Source organism: Primulina huaijiensis, chromosome 3, assembly GCF_012295235.1.
Source record: "Primulina huaijiensis isolate GDHJ02 chromosome 3, ASM1229523v2, whole genome shotgun sequence".
Taxonomy (NCBI): Eukaryota; Viridiplantae; Streptophyta; class Magnoliopsida; order Lamiales; family Gesneriaceae; genus Primulina; species Primulina huaijiensis.
The window spans coordinates 18,745,933-18,772,899 of record NC_133308.1 but is presented as its reverse complement, the minus strand read 5'-3'; the positions used below and the strand labels follow the sequence as shown (position 1 = coordinate 18,772,899).

Genomic DNA, 26,967 nt, shown 5'->3' with positions numbered 1-26,967 from the left:
ATTATCTTTTCATTTTAGTTTTGAATTGTATTGTTATATTAATTTTTTGTATTTGTATTAAATTATATTAATTAAAAATCATTAAATCAAATTAGTTTTTAAATATTAATAATTAACAAAAATAAATAAATATTTTAAAAATCAACAATTATATTTTTAAAAATTTTTAAGATTAAATATCTAATTATTAAAATAAATATTATATTATTATTTTATAATATTTTCAATTTTTAATACAAATTTTTATAATAAATAAACATTTAAAAAAATTAAAAAATAAAATTAAAAAAAAAAAATGACCCCTGCGCCAAATTGGCGCAAGGGTCTCCCCTGCGCCAAATTTGGCGCAGGGGAAGAGGGATAGCGCAGCCTCATTGGAGCTTGAAAGCTGAAAACACCATTTTGGCGCAGCGTTGGAGTTGCTCTTATTATTCCAGCACACCTTTCTTGTATACGTCTCTTTCTGGGAAGAAAATTCGTTGGTATATTGTTGTTTGCTGTCCCCTGATAATCATTTCTGCGTGGGACGGTATACAGCGATGGATCCATGTCCTTTTGTGCGGATTGTTATAGGAAGCTTGGCTTTGAAGTTCCCCGAAAGACCCCCTACTTCGTCTCTTTCGTTCTATTGCAAGTTCAAGCTCAAATGGTTCCCCACCCAGGTTTCGGATGTTTCAGCTCTTGCTTCGGACAGTGATGCTATTGAGAGCAAGATTCTTGCCTGCTTCACGCTGAGGAAGGCGGAGCTGGAGAAGTTAGCGGAGAAATCGAGCAGGTTTTCTTGTTTGAAGGTCGAGTTTACAGGCGAGGTGGAGGGAGCAATAGTTGTGGGTTTGGGAGTGGGGGGAAGCTTCTGGGATGCGTTGTGGTGCAATTGGATTTGAAGAGTTTTTTGGAGAATAATCGGAGATGTGTTGTTCAGAACGGGTGGGTTTCGATTGGTGGGTCGGAGGTGAAATTTCATCTGAATGTGAGGGCCGAGCCCGACCCGAGATTCGTGTTTCGATTCGATGGGGAGCCCGAGTGCAGTCCCCAGATTTTCCAGGTCAATGGGAATGTGAAGCAGCCTGTTTTTAGCTGTAAATTCAGTTTCAGGAGCTCCGGGGAAAGAAATTTGCTATCCAGGTAATATAGTTTTAGTCGAAATGAAGAATCTTGAATTAATAATGGTTTGTGTATTTCTGTTCTCTGGATTTGCGTTGGTTTGCATTGTAATTATATACAATTTTATTTATTATTCTGAGTTTGATTCCACGAACTGAATTCCTTTGTTATTCCGTAAATTATTACTAGAGAGATGTACCATTAATCCACACTTTAAACTCTTGAGTCGGTGTAGTCACTGTAGAGGCTCCATGGAAAAAATCTATTGTTTGTACTTTTTCTGGTGTATTTTTCATAAGTACTTCTCATCTATTAGAATACATTAACTAAATAGAGTTAAATTTAAATGAACATCAGCCGAATAGAGTTTGAATTCTGGTTTTGCACATATTTCTTCGATGGTTTTCGTGAAATATGATTTAATTCTTGAACAGATCTTCGTCAGAACCAAGCACCTCTCTCAGGTGCTTTAATTCATTTACAGAAGAGAAAGGACCTTCCACGAAAGAAAGAAAGGGATGGTCCCTCACTATCCATGACCTTTCGGGCTCCCCTGTGGCCGCGGCATCTATGGTTACACCATTTGTGCCATCTTCGGGGACCGACAGTGTCAGCAGATCCAATCCAGGGGCATGGCTCATTCTAAGACCGAGTAACAGTACATGGAAACCATGGGGCCGCCTCGAAGCCAGCATAATGGCGTCGGCTACCGATTCGAGTACATTCCGGATGGGGGAACAGACTCGATCCCACTTGCCAATTCGACCATTAACGCCAGAAATGGAGGGAAATTCAGCATAGACATTACAAATGGACCTACCCCAATATCTAGTCCAAATAGCAGCTTCGATCTTGGTTCGGGTTCGGGGTCGGACCTAGGATCGACATCGGGGTCCGGTTCTTGGGCGCAGGTCTTATACAGAGGATTCGTGATGGCGTCCACGGTGGAGGGCAGTGGCAAGTGCAGCAAACCGGAGGTCGAAGTCGGTGCTCAGCACGTTTCCTGCACCGAAGATGCTGCAGCTTTTGTATCTTTGGCTGCTGCCATGGATCTTAGTATGGATGCTTGCAAGTTATTTTCTCAGAAGCTTAGGAAAGAGCTCAGACCAGTGAATCCCGAATAGCCTGTTCGTGGTTTTGGATTCCTATTCGACTTCGAATTTTCATTCTTAAGAGTGTACAGTGATTGTCTGATCAATATTGTTTTTTTACAGCTATCCACAGCTTCCATGGTAGTAAAATTTAATTTTTGAGGTTTGATTCGGTTTATCTGAGATTGAATTGGTATGTGTCAATTGTTTGGCCTGATGGGACTTTTCGGTTCCTTTGTTCGTGAAATTTATTCGAAATCTGGACGGGTTAAATCGTATAATATTCTAATTCAAATCTTGTATCTTATGCAAAACATTGCCTTTTTTAAATCTTTCTTTTATTTATCATTTCTGTATTAAATTAAATTAAAATTCAGTCTCTACATGATATATTTTGTTGATTTGCTATAAGTCACATATAGTTTTAACTCTCTACAAAACTATTTTTTTTTAAATTTTTTTATCTTTTTATTATTAAATTAAAATCCTCTCCAACAAAATCCATCATCTTATCCCTCAGCCAAATCCACTACCCATTGGTCCCTCCCCGAGCAAATCCATCAACCGATTGAACTCCATTTTGACTTCAAAAACGGCAATTCAAGGTCAAACTTGGCAGTATAAGTTGATTTCCAAGAGAAAATAGGCGTATTACCCCATAAATTCAAAGCTCTTTCAACTTCAAGAACTACTCTGAATCACTTAAAACTCAATTTGCATAGAACTTATAGGTATTTCAGGCATCATATTTTCCCAAAATAATTGCTTTTGCAAATTCTAGCTTTAAAACACTTCTAATTTGAGTCAACATTCTCAGTGTCAATTCAGTGTAAAGAACCAGTTCCATAATTGGTTTGAGTCACATAAACATTAATAATATATTGTTTCTTGTAATTAAGCTAATTTAATCGTTTTGTTTGTTATTTATTTTGAAAATGTCTTACCAACATCTTATTTTTATTTTAATTTCTTATAAGTTTAAGCGGTTGTTAAACCAAGAAAGAAACCAGTACCGAAGATTGTTAAAAAATAGCTACAAGATTTGGTGGCATTATGTGATTAATTTTTGCTTGTGTTCAATAAGACCACTACGTTGGTATCAAACTTTGTTTCTTATATATGAGATTTTAAAAACTTTATGTTAAAGTTGGATGTAGGTTGTGTAATTCCAATTGAGAGATGCATTATGAAGTGATTTATAAATTAATCATTAAATTGTTATGTTTAATGACAGTTTCATGTATGTTGTGATTCATTGTGAAAATTTGTTTGACTCACATAGATATTAATATTATATTTTTTCATGGAATTAAATTTATTATGTTGTTTTGTTTGTTATTTATTTTCAAAATTTCTTACCAACATTTTTTTTTATTTCTTGCAGACATAAGCGTTTGATAAACTAAGAAAGCATTATTGAAAATTGTTCAAAAATAGCTACAAGATCTGCTATCATTAAGTTTTTTTTTTTTTTTGTTTGTATTCAACAAGGCCACTGTATTGGTATCAAACTTCGTTGCTTATATATGAGAGTTTAAAAACTTTATGTTGTCAAAACTTAGATATTGGTTGTGTAATTGCAATTGAGAGACATCCAATTTCCACACACTCCAATGCCTCTTTTTGAATTCTGGTCAGTGATGGGTGCGCTTGGGTGGTTACTCTGGGCACCTTGATGCCTATTTTTTCTATTCTGGCCAGTGTCGGGAGCTTAGTCTTGGCACCGGCCCCAACGTGCCCTTTGCGCGCAAGACACTGTCAGTTGTGTTGGGGTACTTGATACCTAAATTGGTAAAACAAATACCTACCACCTATGCTTGTTTTTTATCCTACAATACTCAATTTTGATTATTTGAGAATGAAAAAATATATAGTTTGAAATTAATATTTATTGGCTTTTGATGGAGCAATCCCTGAAGTAAAAATATACCTGTTTTTGACCCTACATTACTCAAATTCTATTATTTGGAGATGTCAAATAATGACTTTTGATGGAACAGTTCGTGAAGTAAAAATACGATACTAAATTGGTTCAAAAAGTACCTAATTAGGTACCACAAATACCTGTTTTCGACACTAAAATAGTCAAATTCGATTATTTGAAGATGTAAAAATATATAATTTGAAGTTAATATTGAGTGATGGTGAAATTTTTGAAGTAAAAATATGATACTTAAATTGGAACGAAAAGTACCTAATTCGAGACCACGTCATATATATGGGGCCTTTAACTCTTAATCTTTATTTAGATGCAATTTGATTAAATTTAATTAATTATAACAGAGAAGAGTAAAAAATTTATTTGCGACGAGTCCAAAATGTGACAACTATGATTATAATAATACTATATAATAAAGTTTCGTCTAAACATATCACATCATAAGATAAGTCCACACATGACTGAAATCAACTACATACAAATAACTCATATCTTTGGGACATGCCCCGTTATATAGATATATATACAATATATAAACTACTCTACCTCAACTCAGATGTGACTCCCTTCAGAAGTACCTTCTCTGGTCTCTTGATAACCTTGAGTACCTACCATTGTCCACACGCAAAGACAACAACAGCTCCCCTTGGGGGTGAGCAAACGCTCTGTATAAAACAACCATAATAAATACAACATGTATCTACACAATGATATATGATATGCAATGCATGCATGTCGTGAATATATCAGGTCAAATGCCCATCTACTGAGCATGTATCAGAATCAATCGAATCGCTATCAAATAAATGCTCGAGCAGGCACACCAGCCTTGGCCAAGTATAAGAGAATATCGGTATGATAGAGTCGACAAAGTGCCATCAAATCTCAAATCTCAACCAATCAATCACAATAAATTATAGGGATCACGAATGACTATGTTTTTACATGTCACATAATGCCATATAGTATCGTGCTCAAAACCCCGGAATCAAATTCCAATGATATCAAGGTATCCAAGGATCATAGCTCGTACTTGTTATGTATCAATGTATGCATAAAATGATGTGTGTTAACAAAATATTTATTTTATACATCGATCTACCAATCATGAATGTCATGTATGCCACATCAACCCAACAAATAAGACATATAAACACATATACTTTCAGTCAAATCAATCAATCAGATATCATATGACACAAATATATGTCGCATGTTACACAGTCGCAACATACCTCAATTCTTCGTCCTCGGTTTAATGTAGCTCTATCCGATATTAGGATTTCAATACATAAAATCGATCTACATAATAAAATTATTCATTTCAATCAATGAAATCATTCAAATGCAACTCTAATAGTGTTTCTGAATGTCTCAATTCGTTCTACGCTATTCAGTTTAACATTTTCATTATTAGGATAATGATATGGTATTATAAATCCTAATAACTTATTGTTATACAATCATTAATATCCATATAATAATTTACAATCAAAATTTCAAGTTGCAGAATTGTTATGAAACTTTGAAAATTCATATAAAATTGAATTCATAATATAATTCAATTTCGACTTTGAAATTTAATTTCACATTGGCTATTCTATCGCATATATTGATTTCAAATTCAAATACATGATATTCCATTAATTAAATAAATAAAAGTGTTGAATGCAAGAGAAAGTTAGATTCAGATGATAGAACTTGATTTCTCATCTTTTTTCATGGAAGAACAGAGGAAGGACGAAGAATTTTGCCAACATAACTATGCTTATCAAACTTGAAACTTGTGCAGCTAAGGCGGTGGGCACAGTTGCGCGATATCTCATGCGGCCACACATTTATTGTTGTCTGGAAAGAGTTTGGCGGTGGCGCGCGAGTATGCTCCTTTTTCTGTCCGAAACTCTGTTTTGCACTTGGAATTAGCAACTGTCGTCAACATGAGATTGAAGATCTATGTCTTGTCTTTCATTTGCCATTGATCTCACTAAATTTGAATACCAGACACGAAAGTTATGCTCATTCTCCTAAAATGTGTCAATGGAAGAACTTCAATGCGCATGACACACTTCGAGGTGATTTTGCCTCTATTTCCGAATGGACTTGGACAAAACTCAAAACATAAAAATTTCAGTGTTATGTATTAGCTTTAATGAAATTGGTTTCATTTCATTTAAATAATACTCAGATTAATATGCCAGAAAACGTAACATGTGTCGCTTATCTATTGCGGTTCAACATAATTTTCAAACATAAATCAATTACTAATACAATATTTCATTATTACAACATATTTTTCCATTTTTATTGTCAATTATATACTTCATACACTCAATAATATTACAAATATCATGAATTATCGAGAATTAAAATACGATTACATTTATTATGAACATTTATGCCACACAGAAACTTTACTAAGTATTTCCATTTAGAAGGTCAATACTCAAATGAAATAACAAAAAAAAGTATATGGAACCACATTATTATTACTCAAGTCATAAATAGGTTACCATTACACCAAATCTTCCGAGTGAGTCGAATTTTAAAGTTCTTCGACAAATTACAACTTGTTTCGAGATTATGTAGTCCAAATTATACTTAAAAAATTGGACAGAAAAAGTCTTCGGTACACATATCCTATTATTGCAAACCCAATAATCCAGCTGCTGTTACAACACTAGGAATCTGGGAAAAAAAAAAGAGTGGGTTTACTGTGCATACAACGCACAATATATACAGTAAGAAACAAGCCGTCAAGAAATAGCTTCATCTTTTCGACATTTTACCAGCGGATTCTCTATATGGTAAGAAACATTACACACAAAAGGGGCACTCTGAGATATTTGTGTTTGCAAAAAAGAAACACGTGTGAGGACTTCAATTCAAGGGAATTGATGCGGCTTATAGTACCAAGATACTTCATTCTGATGCAGCATCTTCAGTATTACTACCTTCAGTTTGTATCTCGGGGAGGGTATCAGGATCCAAGCGGGCGTCTGTCTCCTCCAAGGAATGGGAAGAATCAGATACATCAATTGAGTGCTGTTGAATTTCTTCGGTATTTTTGGTATTTTCAGATTCCGATATTTCATTTGCACCATCATCTGCATCAGATTTCTGAGCATCAATCGCATCATTTGTTTCTGTTGAAGAATCTGTATTATTAGACATTTCAGATGACTTCAGCGTGCTTAACTCAGCATCTTTGGTTTCATCAGGATTTGTAGAATTAGAGGCAATATGACCATCATCCATGACTAAAATAGAATTATTGGCCTGCTCTACATCAATACTTTGCAAGTTCAATCTTTCAAAAGACGCACCCTCAGATAGAATTTCCTGATCACGCGTCTTTGTTGAGATCTCTCGTGAGCTGTTGCCAGTTTTCAAATGATCGTCGGAGACTTCCCTCACCGTGGTGATAAGAGATGAGCCGTTTTCAGAGTCATCCATCACATTTTCCTTATCTTCACCTATTGTTACATTTGAATGTTTCTCATCCAGAACCATTTCACCACCTTCCTCCAACTCTATCCTCTTCTCGCCCATATCAGTTTCTTCCAAAATGTTATCTGGTTGTTCATTAATGTTTTCATCATTTTGATTCTCGGTTTCAGTAGTCTCTACTTGGGTATCATGAGTTACCGCACTCGAAGCATCATCAGCCTTGTAATGTTCCTCGCGTGCCTCGTGGGTACTTGTATCATCTCCATCACGATCACCTTTTTCTATGGAACTTTCCTTCTCCATTTGTCCATCTTCGGAATCTTTTTCTTCATTCTTGTTCTCATTCTCATCATCGCCTTCCCTCTCCTTCTCACCATCTACAAAATCTTCTTCACGATCAACCTCTGGATCTAACTTCTCTTGTCCATGATCTTCTATCTCGTCATCTCCACCTTCCACTTTTTCATTCTCAGTATCTTCATCTTTCTTGTCTTCCAACTCATCTTCTTCATGCTTATTTTCGTCCACAACTCCGGTTGTTTCCTCCTCTTTTTCTTCTTCTTCGTCATGCTTCTCATTCTTAGTGATAGCATCCTCCTCTTGAGGATGGATATCTTTTCTACCAAATCTTATAAAACCGTCACTACCTCCTCTGGTAGTCGAGGCTTTCACATCACTTTCATCAAATTCTTTCTTCTTATCACGGGAGTGCTTAACTTGGTATATCAACCAAAAACAAACAGCAAGTAACAAAAAGATCTGCAGAACATGCTTAACTTTGATTCCCTTGGATCTTTGGTTCCTACTGGGAGTCTGCCCGGACATAATGATTTCGTCGACCCGTTTTGATTCGCTACTTCTCATTTCCCAATGCTGAGTGCACAAAATCATGCCACAACATTAAAATATGTTCTATAAAAGAAAAAAATTACTCATACTAGGGAAAAAATCTAGCATTTTTCCGAAATATTACGTCAATGAACTCCCATTATGAATTTTTAATGGAATTGGGCAGTTCTTCCTGCCAGTATCATAGCCAGAACAAACATAGATGTCTAACATCGCAACATTACCAGACAATCACGATATGTCACAAAACCCATTGCATAATCAAATTCATAATGTTGCCTGTGTGAACAGCCCTTTTTTTTTTGTGCAATAAACTCTTAATATGCACCCGTAATTATCTAACATGAAGATAAAGTCCAAAAGTAAAAAGAGAAAAAGACGTGGTTTCCTGATATATGTGGGTTGCACCGCACAGCTCATGTCACATCTATAAAACTTACGTATTTTTCTTCTTCATTTCTTCAAATACAAGCTTCAACTATTAAATACATTGAGACTGTGCACTTGTTTAGGATTTTACCTTTTGAGACCTATATATGATTGATACACAAAATAAATGCCAATGGCAAGCTTAAGGATGGAATGATTCAGTACTAACAAAATCTACATTGTTGAGCAAATGACATCATTCCAAACTCCTGAAAGATTGATATAATTCTAGGCAGAACTCGAAACAATTGAACTCCTTTCACGGGAAAGCCCTCTCTCTTCTGCTTTCTGCTTCATAACCACCGAAGGTTTTTTAATCAAAACTGATTTTCATCTATTTTCATGCAAGTCCTCTGTGTCACCATATCAGAAATCTTGCAGTTTGCATAGGCTGAACCAAGAGTGAAATGCAATGGTTGCAAATCATTGATATACCCCTACGACTAACTCATTTTATTTAACAAATTAACACTCCAGAATTTTAAAATATTCAGATTTGAATGGTAAAATGATACCCGATATCAAGTACAAGTTTTGACGGATTTAGGTTCGTATGAATGACTACGAAATTTACGCTGACTTCACCATCACTAACAGAAAGAGAAATAAAGGACCTAAAGAAAACTCAAAAGACTGTAAAATCCGGAAAACATATTGAAACAAGCACAAGTCAAAGATCCAGTCCCAGGAAAAAACAAATGGAGATTTTCCACAAACCATGAGCTTCAACTGCGCAAATCAACAAATTATTGAAATAAAATCCCAAGTGAATGAAGTCAAAATCAAATCTTTATAACAAATTCCAACTACCCATTTCCATAAACAATCAATAAAAGTAACAAATTGATTACCCAAGTCAAAAGATCCAAGATTTCACTCGACATTCACTTCGGCACCCAAGAAACCATCAAATTGTTCCTAAAATCAGCAGCTAAATTCTAGAGTAACAGAATACAAGGAAAAAATACCTGAAGAGGATGACGGCAAAAACTGGACCAGTAAAAGACAGATCTCTGCAGTTTATGAAGCAGAATTCAATGATCAAACTAGTTTCTCTCTTCAGTGGGGACTGACAACTCTCCGATTTATGCTATTTGGGTCTGCACCGCTAACAATCCGGATCTTGCTAGCAGAGAGAGGAGGAGATGTCAACACCATAGGACGAATACGCGTCTTGGAGAAACAATTTGGATCGGATTACGAGTCAGGATCCAAATCCGCCCATAGAGAGTAAAGAGTCGGGGCTTTTTTTTATTATTTTTATTTTTATTTTTATTTTTAATGAGTTCTTGGTTTAAAGTCAAGACAAAAACTTGTGTGAGATGGTCTTACAAGTCGTATTTTATGAGATAAATATCTTATTTGGGTCATTCATGAAAAAGTATTACTTTTTATGCTAAGAGTATTATTTTTTATTGTGAATATTGGTAGGATTGACCCGTCTCACAGATAAAAATTCGTGAGATCGTCTCACAAGAGACCTATTTTAAAGTCAATTACTATTTCATTCGTGTCATGTATAAAGTATTATTTATATAAATAATAATTAAATTAGTAAGTATTAATGAATAATTATTTTAAATTATTGATATAATATAATGAATATATTTAAATTTTAAATATTATCATAAAAAATTATTATATCAAAATTTTTATGTAATAAGAGATAACATTCAAATGATACTAACAATATTTTGTTGTTAAATTGACTTATTTAACTTGGTTAATTGAATCTGTTATTAATAAAAAGAATAAAAAAAATTTTAAAAATCATATATTATTTTATTTATCAAAATTTAAACAATAAATAAACATTTTTCAAAAATTCAAATTTTTTGTCATTTATTTGATGGATAAATTTTGATTAAAATGTAATTATTTTTGGACACGTTAAAAATATTTATATTAAATTTCTATTAATATACATATTATACAGTTCTATTAAGATATGTAATAATAATAATGATAATAATAATAATAGTTTACGGATATTTTTTTAAAATTTAAAAAATATAATATTATATATAAAAAATTATATTTTATTTAATATGATAGATAGTATTAAATATAAAATATATAAAAATAACACACAACTTAAAATCATAATCGAAATTAAATAAAATGATATAATCAATACAAATACTTAAATTTATTTTATAATTTTAAGGAATATCAAATTTAAAATTGAATTTTAAAAAATAAATTGAAAATAATTCACATTTAATTATGTATTTATTTTTTTATTTTTTTCAAATATTAATATGGTAGGTGAATATATTAATAATGATAAAAAAAAAATTTCCTTTTATATCATTATTTGAGAATATGTTTCACTCTTCCATGACTTTGTGTTTGATTATTCCATATATGTGTGAACCATATAAAAAATATATATAAATAATACCCCTAAAGCAAAAAATTAAAATGTATGGAAAAATAATAATAACCTTTTGATAATGAAAAATACATTTTAAACTTGAATATATGTTGTTTCTGTTGATTGTTTTCACTACCACAAGTATACAATGTCAAGTTTTAGTACTAGTATGAGTACAAATATCAATCCCACGATGAGTAGTTATTTAAAACTATATATTAAGTATCATAATTAACATTGTTCAACTTTATTTAGAAAATCAAAGAGAGAGTTTATAATCAATTCAAAGAAAATAACAAATAAGGTAAATCTTATGCACACAGCCGAAATTAAGTGAATAGATCAATCTAGAGATATGATTTCGTCTGGTTTCCCCTATGCTAAATTAAAATTGACTAACATTTAATTAAATTGCATCATGTTTATTAACCAAGAACTCGCAATTTTTATATTCTCTTTTTCAAGTGTTAAATAGAACTGTATTATCTATTACTGATTTTAATATGTCTATTCAAAATCACGTAACACATAATATATGCAACCAAGGTACTTTTTATGGATTCACCAGAGTTATACGTCTTTTGCACGTTATAAACATCTGACGATGTGATTTCCCCTGTCCTAATTTGAATCCCCTCTCTCGAGTGTTAGATCTTGATTATTTAATCAATCGAATTATGGCCAGTAATCCAAGAGCATTAAAAACAAGAAATCACAAATAAACACGATGAATTAATTCAATGAATAATCAAAACGTCAATAACATAGGTTCGACAACGACTACGTCAATCTCTAAAAAATAAAATTAATTCATACTCGAATTTAAATCAATACAAAACCTATTTGTAATAATTAAAAACGTAAAAGTAAAGAACCGAATTAGAAACGTGTTGAGGAGAAGTGCAAGTGCGTCTCCGTGTCCGGATTCAGCGTCTTCTATCTCCGTTCTTCGCGTTCCGTCTCCGTTGTCTCTCATTTTTTCGCCTCTTTTTCTCTTCTGTGTCGGCTGTGTCTAATTTTTCCCAAAAAATCCCTTCTCTAAGGCCACGACGAAACCTATTTAATTCTGAACCTCGCGTCGCGCGCATATGCGTGGCCAAAACTCGCGCATATGCGCGCCTATTTCTGTGTTGGGCGATCGTCTCTCGCGCATATGCGCGACATATGCGCGGAGTCCTCTGTTGTGCATCCGCAATTTCCTTGCTCGCGCATATGCACGCCTTATCCGGCGCATATGCGCGGGTCCTTCTGGTCTTGCCTTGTGTCATGCGCGCATATGCGCAACCTTGACTCGCGCATATGCGCGGGTCTCTCTGATTTTGAAGCTGGGCATCAACACAAATTTCTTCTAAGCGCCCTTTTCGCCCTTTTTTACGCCCATGTAGTATCTTCAACTAAATTCCTGCAATCACACCAAAGATAACAAAAAACGCATAATTCCGCCCAAGAAAACTATCAATCTATATGAATTATAAGGATAATTTAAGTGCACAAAATGCACTTATCAAATCCCCCCAAACTTGAACTTTTGCTAGTCTCGAGCAAAAATAACAATAAAAATAAGATTCACGAAAGAAGTAATGTTAACAACTAAAGTCATGGATATGCAAAAGTGATATTGGCCTCCGACTTATCTATTTTCATGTGATTCACAATTACACGAGAGTCATGTACGTATGTGATACGTCAATGTTTACTTACCTCATCGAATGCTCAAATAGATTCACAACACCTATTTGCCTTATAAACTCAAGCAATCTTCAGCTCAGTTCAACCCACACTTCATTAAAATACACAATTACTTACACATATCACCAAGGACTTTATTGGTGAATATTTGACTCATAAGATATTCAACACGGGTATACCAAAGATGAAGTCACACAATGGGATGCTTGTATGCAAACGATTAAAGTCTATACTCGTTAACCATGTTTCTCAGGTATCCATAAGCTTGATTTGAACAACTTTTCTCCACTAGTATATTGGACAAATGTGATAAGGATTATATGTCTTGTAGGTTTGTAACGTTCGGCTACGACTCATGGCTACAATAAAGGTATGGAGATCAAAATTTGAGAGAAATATTTGAACTTCATCAATTTCACTCATTTTCGTTCTCTTTTCATTCACCACCCACTTATTGTTTTCTTCTCATTCATATCCTTCATTTCCCAAAATTTTTTTTCAACACTTTTGATTCACGTTCTTTTTTTTAAAAACTCCTATTTGCACATTTAATTTTTCTCTTTCTTTTCAAGGAGGATTCGAATCATTACAACACCCAATGAACTTATTTCTCTCAAAATTTAGGTAAGACAATAAGTGTATAAGCTTCATTTAGGTAGTTGTTGTGGGATGTAGAATAGATACAAGTGGGGGCTAATTTTATGTCATTGACACACACCACTTGATTACCTATAGTCTCTTTTATTCCTGATGATCCATCGATCGGTCTTATGGCACAAGAGGTCCCCAGCGATGCCATTCCTATTTATTCTATTGCTTATGACAAGGCGGTTGATGTCCTAGCTTCCGAAATCTTCATCGAAACTCTTCGAACCAGAGGAAGAATTTGTTGAGAAAGACAGCCAAAAGTTAATTTTGGACCGCATGGAGCTTATGGATAAATCGATTATTTCCCTCAACCAGAAGCAATTTGATCTTAAGGAAGCTTTTTAGACTATGAAATATGACCTCTCCAAGGAATTTCTCGCGATGAATAACAGTCTTTCCCTCCGACAAGAATGGCACAATTCCTCGCATATCAACATGTGCACTGAGTTGTCAGGGAAAATGTCTAGATTACAAGCACATGTTGATCAGTGTATGGATGCCCAAGGAGCTTAGCTTACTGAAATCATGCAATTTCTTATGCATGGTGATGTCAAAAAGGGAGAAAGAGAGAGGCAGAAGGAAGTTCTGAAAGCGAAAGAGGCTGTAAGAAAAAGAGTTGCAGAGCGTGCCAAAGCTGATGAAGCTTTGATAAAAAAAACAACTGGAAGAAGAGAAGAAGAGACCAGCAGAAAAGAAAGGGTAATGCACTGGGTTAATGTAACTATTTGTATCGCTTGAAGTCGCTTGAAGTTTGTAATTTCACTCACTCAATGAAATACAACCTTTCTTTTATTACGCTTTCATGATTATCTGTAATTGGTTATATAGTTCTGTGGCTGGGTTTTGTCATCAACAAAAAGGGAGAAATTGTTAAGATATTGTTATTACTCTTAACTTTTGGTGATTGACAAAATCAAAACAACACTTAACTTTTTCAGGAAACAGCCGTTATTTATCTTGTCTAACAGGAACACTTAAACCTCTTGCATCTCAACTGAACCGTTAGAAGTTTTCCAACCGGCTACTTAAAGACATCAACCTCTTCATTTAAAAGAGCTCTTTATTGAACTCTTTATGAATAACATTCTCTGACCGGCTCAGGACATTCAATGGTTTTGCATCGCTACAAGTCAACCATGTCTTGCTCCAGTCCCGATAAAGATATTCATTTATGACACTATCAAAAAATGGAAAGATTATGCAAATATCCTACAAGTTTTGATGGAGCTAACAGTTACTTTAAAAAGGATATCTAGCAGCAACTCTTCAGAGGAACGGGAATCAAAGTTGCACAAGTAAAGAAAACATTAAATATTTGCTGAGAAACATTAAATTTATTTGCAGCTGATAGTGACACATCATCTCAACGCTACAGGTATATGTTACACATCTTTTGTCGACCTTTGGAATGATAGCTTATATAAATGAAGAATTGAAGAATGCAAGATATATAAAGAACACAATAGAAAAGAAGAAGTGAGCTGATTTCTGCTTACGACATACAAGCTTTTCAAACTGCTACACTGCCACATCACTAATCTTGCATACTTAAAGATTTTGAGCGCACTTAAAGTTCCATACTTCATCGCTCATCAAGCACGCACTCATCAGAAATACATCTAATCATTCAAGGATCAACTTCGTGCTACTCAGAACATATTGTTTCTTTATATCAGTACCCTTTGGTAATTTGATTTACTGCTTGGTCTAGTGAACCGAGGGTTCTTAAATATCCAAAAGTGTAAAGTGATCACTAAGAATTTCAAAACAGACAGTGTGATAAGTCCTGATTGGATTGGGCTGTTGCAACAGTTTGTAAAGCCAAAGTTTTTATTGGAATGCTTCCTAAAAAGGAACAAGAGGTGACATAGAAGTTTTATCTCCGAACATCCATAAAATCATGTGTCCTTACTTTCTGCAAACACTTACATTTTGAACATTTTCTTGTTAACAAGATAGCCAACTGGTTGTAGCTATCATTTGAAATTCTAAACAGTTTTCCCACTTTTCAAGTGGTTCATATTTCTAACCGTTCGAGAAAAGTTTCAACCGCTTAAAAACGATTTTAAAAAAATTTTAAAAACGATAATTTTTTAAAGAGTTTATTCACCCCCCTTTGAACTCTTTCCTGATCCTAACATATATAGATTGATAATTATCTGAAATTTGATTTATTAACTTTTCTATTAAAATATAAGTTTTATTGTATATTATTAAAAAATAAAAAAATAAACACAATGACGTGCAGTGTGCTGTCGATGTCATTTTCCGCGGCATGCAGCTGGCTGTTTATGCTATTCCTCGCGGTGTGCAGTGCGCTGTCGATGCCATTTTTCGCGGTGTGCAACATGCTGTGGATGCCATTTTCCATGACGTGTAGGGCCTACTGCGGATATTATCTTCCATGGCGTGCAGTGCGCACTGTCAATACGTATAACTTTCAACAGCTTTTAATTGTGCAGTGTACAATGTACACTACAGAAAGTCTATTTGCGCCACGCGAAAAGTAATTTTTGTTGTAGTAGTACAAAGATTTGGCCTTCGAACTTTCATTAACAAATTTGTGGCTCTTTGCTTCATTGAGTTAACTTGTTATCGTTTTGAGATATATTATTAAAACATTTGATGTGTTTGGTACAATACCAAAATATCACACACAAATTATTTGATAAAATACTTTCACCAAACTGTTTTATTATTTAAACTTGCATTTTTTCAAATGATTTCCAAAATATTTAGTTAGACTACGTAATTATGTTGAGAGTTTTCCGTTCGGTTTGAAAACTGAACTCTATATAATTTTTCGATATTTTGTTTATTTATGAACATTTCAATAATGAATTATTGTAGCTAAAAAAAATTTAAAAGGTTTATTCATTTTTTAAAACAATTTTGGTCCTAACATTTTTTATCAATTTTAAACATATATTACATAACCATAATTTATTAGAAAATATCTTAAAATACGAATTTTGGGTCTTAGGCGTGTAGGGTGCAACACATTACATTACTTATTAAAAAATAATAATTTTTTTATTAAACAAATTGTTGTGAAAAATAAAGAATATAGAGAAGAGATTAAGATTACAGAGATGAGAGAGTAGTAATGATTATCATTTGAAATATCTATTTATGGAGTAAATTTTTTAAACCGTCGAAGGATTTGATAATAAAATAAATCTAAGAATTTATCAAAATAATATATGTTATAGTTTTGTGAATCCTACAAAAAAAGGAATGAATCTTAACGATGGTTGATCTTGAAAATTTTGGTTAGATAATATTCTGATTATAGTAAAATAATTTATATTTCTTAATTTTAAAAAATCGATTCAATATGATATAACTAAATATTTACTATCTCTCAATTCCATGAAATATTTCGATAATATAACTTTTATATATATAAAAAAAATCGGTGTACTATTTCAGGCAATTTAATACAGTGTAGCATAGAATCTCATTCCAATAAAAATGAAATATTTTTGTTGCAAATTTCACCAGCAAATCGATTTTCATTTTTGTTGCAAATTTCACCAGCAAATCGATTTTATAGTTATGGACTAAATCGTGCTTCTAAATTAATAATATGATTTATTACCTATAATATAATCGACCATAGTTTATATAGTAAGATATGGTATTCATTGATATAATTTCATTTTTTGGGATTCGAAAAGATTTGTCGTTAACTTTACAACTATTTCAAAGCTATATAAACTGCAATTCTTCACACAACGAAACCAGATTTAAAAAAATGATAAAGATAAAGATCTATTTACTTCTTTTTTCAATCTTTTTCGCAGTTGTTACGCGGAGATGTTATGCTAAAGAGCAAGTAAGTTGTTATTGTTTATTGAAGATTTCTTACATTGAATCCATCTAATCCAAAAACTAATAGATATGTCATAAAATTCTTAGTACCCCGAAAATCATGAATGAAAGCCTGTGATTTTATTTATTTATTTTTTGTCTTCCTATCTTGTTGCTATGGTGGGCACAAAGATAGGCAACAAGAAGACATTCATCTATTGGATATACGATTTTGATATGATCCATGATCACGTTTAGTAAGTGTCTGTCATTTCATTGGTATATACAAATATGAGCACGGTTGATGAGTAACATAACAAAATCATATATTTATGTATTCTATGGTAGTCGTAATAATATTTATTTTAAATTTTTATTTCAGTCAAACACATGGTGCATAGCGTTCATTGCCACCGTTGATGATTTTCTGGAATTTATGAATTTCGCATGTGCCTCGGTTGTCGATTGTGGGCCGATTAAGCCAGGGGGTGTGTGCTATGAGCCAAATAACTTGAACTTTCATGCATCGTTCGTTCTCAATTCCTACTATCGTCTGACAGGCTATTGTTGGAAAGAACTCGGGATTGTGTTTGATATAAATCCATGTAAGAAAACAATTTTTTTCTATTTTATTGTTTTACAATATATATATATATATATATATATCTATATATATAGTTTATTTTAAAATAAATATAATATTGCATATATTTGATATCTTCATTTTTAAATATAAGAAAATTCGCAAAATTTTGATTTGAATAGTTTTATGGTTAAATTTAGTTTGATGGAATTTAGAATATCTTAATTTTTTGTGTGAATTCGTATATAATTATATAAGGTATTTGTACAAACTTTTCGTCTAACTGAATTTGAAATTTCTTGAATTCGAATAGTTTTGTATTTCCAATTTTATTTTTTAAAAAAATTTCTCTCTATTTAGTTATTGTATGTAATATCATATATGGTGGATTTTAAAATGATTATAATATTGCATACATTTTATATCGTTATTTTTTTTGAAAATTTTTATATCATTATTTTAAAATAAAAAAAAAAATTGAAAAATCTTGAAAACGAATTAAAATTTAGTTTTATGGAATCTATTGTATGTTAAAAAAAATTTAGCATATTTACTATTTATACAAGCTTTTCGTGTAAGTGAACTAAAAAATTCTTGAGTTCGAATAATTTGATGGTAAATTTTTTATGGGATTTAGTGTATATTAAATTCTATTTTGTAAATTAGCATATATAGTATTTGGATCATGAATAACACAAAATTTTTAGTAATATTATATATATTATGAGTTTTTCAGAGAACCTAATTTTTTTTATATTTATGTTTTGCAGCTTACGGCAATTGCCATTATTTATAAAAGGGAGGCGGGAAATAACATAGCACCGATTATGCCCGGAGTATAATTAACAAATTTTTATTTGTCAGAGAGAAATCTCACAATCAATGATTTAATAATTTTTATAGAAAATTATTAAATCATTGATTAAGAGATTTCTCTCTGACAAATAAGGCTTAGTCTTTACTTCTTTACTTGTTAAGCAACTTATGTACTTCCAGTTTATCATTGATATTGGAGTAGAAAATGTTTCAGAGCATCATATTATTTAGGCATGTGTTTTTTTTATAATTAAAATACTCTAACAAATGAATATATATTGGTTTTGAGTCAGTTCTTCCAACGGAATAGAATATAGGCACAAAGGTGTACATGGTTGATATGCAACGTAACAAAACTATATATATACATATATATTATGGTAGTCATAATAATATTTATTTTAAAGGTGACATTCACTTATTGTATATACAATTTTGATATGATTCATCACAGAGTATCACCTCATTAATAGAAACAAATGTGAGGACAGTTGATGAACACTTATTGTGTGTGTGTGTGTTTATATATATATATATTATATATATATATAATATTTATTTTAAAATTTTCTTTCAGCCAAATACGTGGCATGGTGTTCCACACTGTCATCATTAATTTATTTGTTTGAAGGGTAACATCCGATTCAGTAACTATTATGTTTAAAGTTAGAATCCAATACATGGAGAGAGAAAATATCTTGAAAAATGTCATTTATACCCTTATTCTTTATTTGATTTTAATTGATCCTCGCGCTTCTCAAAAATGGTATCAGAGCCAAAGGTTAATTTATTTCAAACACAAAATTTATTATTATAAAGAAACGAAATGTTTGAGAAGGAGAATTTCGAAAATTATGAATCCGAACTTATGTTCGAGAAAAATAATTTACAAGGATTATTCCAATATTTTGGAATGTACACAAGAACATCTAATTATTGTTAGATATCCAGAGTAGAAAGGGAATCCTCAGCACCATCAGGTAAACTTATGATTCAATCAAATAAGTTTATAGAAATAGTACCAGATTCATCTAAGCTCTCTTTAGATCTTAGAGAAATTCAGAAGACAGTACAAAATTATGGCAACATACTATACTTTGTACCGCAAAGAGTAGAAAAAATCCTTGAAAACCAGGAAGAAATTCTTGGAATATTAAAGGACATTCAAATAAGAATTCAAAAACTAGAACAATAACCCAGTTCTAGTAAAAGAACTTCAGGAGGTTGGTTACCACCATCATTTGGTACTGAACCTTTGTTACATCAACAAGGGAAAGCCAGAGTAGTGTCGAAATCTTTGACTGAAGAACAAAAGATGATCAATCTAATCAAGTCTGTATCAGAAAAGAAATTAATCTGATAACAACTTTAGAAAGGATTGGTCTGGAGGATCTACAAGAACTTGCGGAATCTTTCGCAAATCTCAAATTTGTAGATCTAAAGATGAACACAGCAGGAGGTGAAACACCTGCTATAACTTGGTCATCTTCTCAGGAACCACCAAGGGAAAGTGTGGGATCTCAAAATATAAATATGAGAGAATCTCAACCTGATTTCCATACTGGTGGAGGATCACACCCAGCGGGAACAAGGACAAGGAAAAATCAAATTCCCTTGCACCAAACACCCTACGGGAAAACTGGTTTAGATCCTATATATCCTTACGGGATTATGCTTAACCTTGATGTATTAGATTTCAAAAACAGAGAAGAACTCATAGACGATTGGACATCTGCTATGAGGATTGCAGCAGGAACACTTGATCTCAACAGAGAAGGATTCATTAAACTCTTGGAAATGAGTCTTATGGGATCAGTAAAAATTACTTGGGACATGACTTCGGTGGAAACCAAAGAGTCAGTCCTAGCCAGAGAATCTCTAAGCGAGATAGCCGGAAGAATGGCTACCCTGTTTAAAGCACAATTTATAGGGGTAGACTATTTTAATAGTCAAGATACAGAGAAGATGAAGAAATATACTCAAGCTCTGTATAGTCTTGAATTACATGACATATGTTTGGTGGATGAATATATTATGGGGGCGTATTCAATCTTGGAAATTTAATTACTTTTATTGACTTTTGTAGAGTTTAAAAGTCTAGAGGTATTGAACATAGACTTTTATAAACTCTATAAAAGTTTAATGGTATTCAAATTAGATTTTTATAGAGTCTTAAAAAGTTTAGAGGTATTCAAACTTGACTTTTTAAAAATCCATAAAAATCTATAGGTATCCAGTATTTCCATAGATTTACAATGATTCTAATTTAATTCTTTAAGTACAAACCTTAAAACTCTATGTACAACTTTAAAAACTCAAAAATTGTCTTCTACTCACCCTAGAGATTTTGGTAGACTTTTAATCAAACAAAATATCATTCTTACTCATATATCTCTCTTCCTCATTAAAAAACGGCACTTTTCGCCTCTCTAAGACAAGTCGAGGGTTCCTCGAATTTCAAAGGTGTGATTCCTTTCTTGAATCATTATTGATTTGATTACAAAAACATATTATGATTTCTATGTATCTCTTTCTGTGTTCCGTTCGTTGTTTGTTTCTGTCTGTTTATGTGCGTGCTCTAAATTTTTGCGTATAATGTGATATGGAGAAGTCTGTACATCAGACTTTCAGTTTCTTAAAAAAATAATCTGTTTCGATTTCTGTATTTTCTCAAACCAATTATTCAACAATTAAAAAATCGATTACTTAAATTTGGATAATAATTTGTACATAAATTATAATATTTATGTTTGAGTTTTTTTTGCTCGTCTAATTTTGTATTTGAACTTTTATTTTATGATGTTTTTGCCATAAGAATACGAGTAGTGTAGTGGAGGGATATTCAGGGAAAAGTATTTGGTATGATTCAGAGATCAATTGTTATGTATGGATGCTAACACCTAAATAATTTTTTTGAAAAAAAAAACTCTTAAATCATCAACACGGACATATGTTATAACTATTAGTAATCTGTACACTTTATGTGCTTATTAATTAGTATTAAATCTTGATATTTTGTGTAAAAATTACAGATTATATTAAATTAAAATTATTTGGAATGGATTTTATAAACTATTTTAAATTTATATCAATTAGAAATATATAATAAAGATGGTTTGTTGCACAACTGACTGGTTGGAGAGGAGAAACATTGAAGACGCATTACATAATTTTCCAAGAGCACATGATAGGTATTTCCCTTGATTCAAACATATTGTTCGTTATCATCTCCAAGAATTCACTGGCCAAGGTCGTCACCCTGAAGAGGCAAAAGAGTTGTTCAATCTTCGTCATTCTTGTTTGAGAAACGTAATTGAGAGGATATTTGGTATATTTAAATTGCGGTTCAAAACATTCAAAACTGCTCATCCATTTCCATATACAGCACATGCGGAGCTTGTATTGGCTTGTGCCAGATTGCATAATTTTCTTCGAAAGAAGAGTCGATATGATGAATTTCTAGTTGAAACACATAATGAAGTTCCGCAACTTTCATCAGAACAAGTTTACGAAGATAATAACTTTGATAAAATATTTGACACTCAAGAACAACAATGAGCAAATGCAATGCAAATGCATGGAGGGATGCTATAGCAAATCGAATATGGAGTGACATTGATCATATTGATAATAACGAACATTAGATTTTTTCATAAAGACTGCTTAAAATTTATCAAATTTCATAATGTTTTGATTAGTTATATATATATGCTTATAAATTAAAATTTTATTGATTAATTATTTATGCATATTAAATAGACAGAGGATTGAAATTTTGATTTTGTTAAATTTAATTGTAAATTTTTTCATATATTAAACATATTTATTTTTTAAATAATTAAATTTATTTACATTATAAATTTTATTTCAAAATGAAGATGTTATTTATGTCAAATAATTACTAGCTCAAAAAAAATTTAAAAAAATATTTATTTATAAAAGTACAAAATTTGTATCATTAATAAAAAAAATTTCCAAATGTCTACAAAAATCTTGCAAAAAGTCTGCAAAAGTCCATGAAATTCTGTTTACAAATCTGTGAGATTCTATAAAAGTCGATAAAAATCTACCAAATCCACGAAAAACTATCATTTAAAAAAAATCAGTGAAAGTCATTAAATCTCATCATTGAATACATCCCACTATGTTATTCACTAAATATAGATAGAATTCAGGAGTTGAAGAAGATATAGCTATACAGCTTTTCTTCGCAAAAATGCCAAGTCTTTGGAGAGAAATGCTCATAAGGGAATATGTACCTGGAAATCCAGATATATTGGCACGAAGAGCTTCTTTCCTTACAGGAAAATTGGCGGAATGGTGCCATTTAGCAGCATTACAAAAGAATTACAGACGATTAAGGGGTATTAACAAACGTACTCATTTGTGTCGTAAAGAAAATGATCTTCCAACAATTATTGGAAGTAAACCACGAAAGCATAAAAGGAAAAGTTTCAGGACTCATCCTTATGCTAGAAGTGGAAGAAGTTCTTGGAAACCTAGAACCGTTTGGTCTAGACAGAAAGCCAGATCTTATAAATCTGGACAAAGAAGCGGACCATCCAGAAGTAGGACATCCTCCCAAGTATCAAGTATATCTCGGAGCACAGGAAGAACACCTACAAAGAAAACTTTCAGAAATACACGAGCCAATGAAAGGTTTAAGGATTGTAATTGCAGGACAAGTGGAGCAAGGGGTCATATCTTGACCAACTGTCCAGAGAATGAAAAAAGAGGTATTAAACGATTTGATCCAACTCCGGATAATGAAGAAGCAGTTTATTACCAAGATCTTATTCAGGTATACCGATTTGAGGACAGTGCCTCAGATGAGAGTATATATGAAGAAGAAGAAGTTCTAAGTCAGGGAGAATCCGATGGAACTGAATCGGAATCTGACTAAAGACGAGGTGTTTCGACACGAAACACATGAGGATTTGACTGGATTTTTTAGCCAGACAAAGATATCTCATAACATGGTCCAAAGGATCATGAAAGAAAATCCTATTCTACAGAGATACCAAGGATTCTCTGCAGGACAGGTAAAAAAGTTCTTAGGAAATCTTGACTTAAGAAACAGAAAACATCATCTGATCTATAAAGTTTCTAGAAGGGAAATGGCAATCCCAATGGAACTTACTCGAAATAGAATGGAGATGCAGTTAATTCTTTCTGAAGAAATTAAGGAGGAATTATGAAAACTCAAGATCGAAGTAGCAAGGACTATGTCCTGGATTCATATTGGAGCGATCCAGATTATGATAAAAGCTGCTTTCAAAGAAGGTATAGATTCACATATTGATATTGCTATATGCGATAAAAGAATGGGGAACCTTCAAGATTCAGTACTGGGAACTATCTCAGGAAATCTCTGTACAGGAAAAATTGTAGAAGTTATCTATCCAAGGATAGCCTACAACCTGGCAGATCGAGATTTCAGTCGATCCTTGACATTACATCAAAATTTCAAGGAAAAAAGGCTGATGAAGGAAGGTAATAGACCATATTCTATTACTTATCAGATTTCATATGCTCTATCTAATACACATCATTCAGAATTGTTTATTAGAAATGAGTTCATTGAAATACCTGAGATATTTGGAAAAGTTGCTCAGGCAATTTATCCATAACGAATTGAATTTCCTGTAATACAGGAAACAGATATCCAAATACAAGACAAACCAATTCTACAACGGAATCAAAGTCTTAGATTGGAATCAAGAAGACTATCTTTTCAAGAAGATAGAATTACAAGCTACAGATGGGGAAAAACCCCTGTCCAAGAAACCCAACAGGAGCTAAAAAGTTTTTCAACAATAGGAAAGCTTAAATGCCCAGAAGGGTGGAAGGAAGTCGAAATAGTATTTGATATTACGAAACAAAGGAATCAATTTCCTTGTAATACCATCTACTATTTAGAACAACCTATGATAGGAACTTACCAAGAAATGATCCAAGTTGGAGAACTGGAAGTTCATATCACAGGGATTCCAGGAAAAAAACCAGATCAATTGGTTCTTGGACTAGAGTTTCTCGAGGAACATAAACCTTGGAAACGACTAGAGTATGGAATGGAGTTTATGGAAGACGATAAGATGTGGAAAATCCAATGACCACAAGTCCATTCTCCATATACATTCCAGTAGGAATGTTATATGAACAATATAAGGCAGAATATTTTGCTGCTTATATTAATTCAGGTACTGGTATTTGTACAGCAAAACGAGGAGTTTTTCCAAATAATATGGAAGAAGAACTACCCAAGATTCCTGGAAGAGATTTTTCCAGAAGAATCTTAATCTTATGTAAAGGGAATAAGAGGACTGAAATCATGATTGGCGGTGCTGGGCAAACACCTTGGTACAAGGTAAGGACACCACCAATTTATTTTCATGATACAGGAGCTGACATTTTACTAGGAAACAATTTCCTACATTTGTTCAAGTCCTATACTCAAGAAAATGAGACTAGAAGATTAGTGTTTACAACTCCTTGTAACCACAAAATCATAGTCCAGAGACTAAGAGAGGCATTTTATAGAAAATTGTCGATCCAGTTTCGCAGCAAGCGTGGTGATTCAGGACAACTTCTGAACCCAAAAATGAAAGATTCTAGAAGGTTTGGAGAAACAATGCTCCAATTGAGAGCAGATAAAATACTCCAACCAGAAGATATGAAATACCTTAAGATAACTCTGCATAAGAATGAAGTATAGTTTGAATCTAAGGTATCCTTAGAAGATGTCAAGAAAAGGATCAAAGAAAATTACAATGAAGATCCTTTGGCATGGTGGAACAGAAATCAACTCAAAGCTTGCTTTAAAATTAAGGAAGGCAAAGAGTATGAATTTGTCCGTTGCAAGCCTATCCCAATGAACATTATTGATCAAAGGGATATGCAGATTATAATCAAGAAACATTTGGAACTTGAATTAATCAAAGAAGGAATGTCACCATATAGCAGTCCAGGTTTTCTGGTAAGAAATCATGGTGAGATAAAAAGAGGAAAACCCAGATTAGTTATTAATTATCAAGAAATTATTAAGATTCTGGAGTTTGATGAGTATTTTATACCTAGTAGAGAACATCTAATAAGTTGCATACGCAATGCTAAGATATTCTCTAAGTTCGATTGTAAGTCCGGATTTTATCAGATTCGGATACAGGAAGAAAGCAAGAAATTTACAGCTTTCTTCACACCCTAGGGACATTATATTTGGGAAGTATTACCAATGAGATTGACTAATTCACCCCAGATATTTCAAAGAAAGATGGATAATCTTTTTAAAGATTATTTTAAATTTATGTTTGTTTATATTGATGATGTTTTAATAGCGTTTAAAGATATGAATGAACATGTTAAACATTTGGAGATTTTTTCTAATGTTTGTAAAAAAGAAGGACTGGTTTTATCTGAAAAGAAAGCAGTCATTGCCACAAGAAAGATTGAATTCTTTGGAATTGAAATCGATGAGTCATGAATTATTCTGCAAGAACACATAGTGAAAAAAGTGCAGAATTTTCCAGAAAGTCTCAAAGACAAGAATCAACTTCAAAGTTTATTAGGAGTTGTTAATTTTGTTGGGATGTTTATCAAAAACCTAGCAAAACACAGGAAAGTGTTCAGTCCATTATTGAAAAAAGATGCTAGATTTATATGTTCGGATGAACACACAATGGGACTATGCAAATTAAAGGAGATTTGTAAGAATCTTCCAAAGATGGATATTCCTCAAGATGAGGATGATCTGGTATTTTATACCGACGCCAGTGATCATTGGTGGGCAGCAGTTCTTACTAAGCTCACATCAGATGGAGAACAACCATGCAGGTATTGTAGTGGTTTATTCTCAGATGCAGAAGCCATCAGATGGCATATCAACGAGAAGGAATTTTATGCAGTAAAAAGGGCTTTTGAGAAATGGCCATTATTTTTACTTGCAAAAAAAATTCATTTTGAAAGTTGATAACACACATGTGAAAGCTTTCTTAAGGAATAGAATCGAGTCTAAACCTGAGAAGGCCAGATTATTAAGATGGCAAGCATTATGTCAAAATTACATTTTTGATATTGTGATAATTAAATCTCATGAAAACATTCTTGCAGATTTTTTAACAAGAGATGGACAGCATTGACATTGATGCTATCATCAAAATGCAGAGGCATTTAAGGGAACACCTTT

The 26,967-nt window shown here is 32.6% G+C and overlaps 1 protein-coding gene, 1 long non-coding RNA gene and 1 pseudogene across 4 annotated transcripts; 2 read left to right on the top strand and 1 right to left on the bottom strand.

Moving 5' to 3' along the window:
• The first annotated feature begins 397 nt into the window (after positions 1-397).
• LOC140973585 (uncharacterized) lies at positions 398-2,341 on the top strand (annotated as a pseudogene).
• A 4,051-nt stretch (positions 2,342-6,392) lies between these two features.
• Positions 6,393-10,064, bottom strand: LOC140973584 (uncharacterized). Of its 3 annotated transcripts, none has more exons than XM_073436510.1 (2): positions 9,711-10,064; positions 6,393-8,454 (listed from the first exon to the last, which is right to left on the bottom strand). In XM_073436510.1, the coding sequence occupies exons 1-2, from the start codon at positions 9,741-9,743 to the stop codon at positions 7,054-7,056; spliced, it is 1,434 nt and encodes a 477-aa protein (XP_073292611.1). In that variant the 5' UTR covers positions 9,744-10,064; the 3' UTR covers positions 6,393-7,053. The 3 variants fall into 3 exon arrangements, with proteins under 3 accessions (XP_073292611.1, XP_073292614.1, XP_073292613.1); XM_073436513.1 differs by having other exon boundaries at positions 9,856-10,063; XM_073436512.1 differs by having other exon boundaries at positions 9,828-10,062.
• A 7,276-nt stretch (positions 10,065-17,340) lies between these two features.
• Positions 17,341-18,821, top strand: LOC140974097 (uncharacterized). Its single transcript, XR_012174726.1, has 3 exons — positions 17,341-17,411; positions 17,769-17,991; positions 18,740-18,821. It is a non-coding gene; the product is annotated as an uncharacterized lncRNA (long non-coding RNA).
• The last annotated feature ends 8,146 nt before the right edge of the window (positions 18,822-26,967 follow it).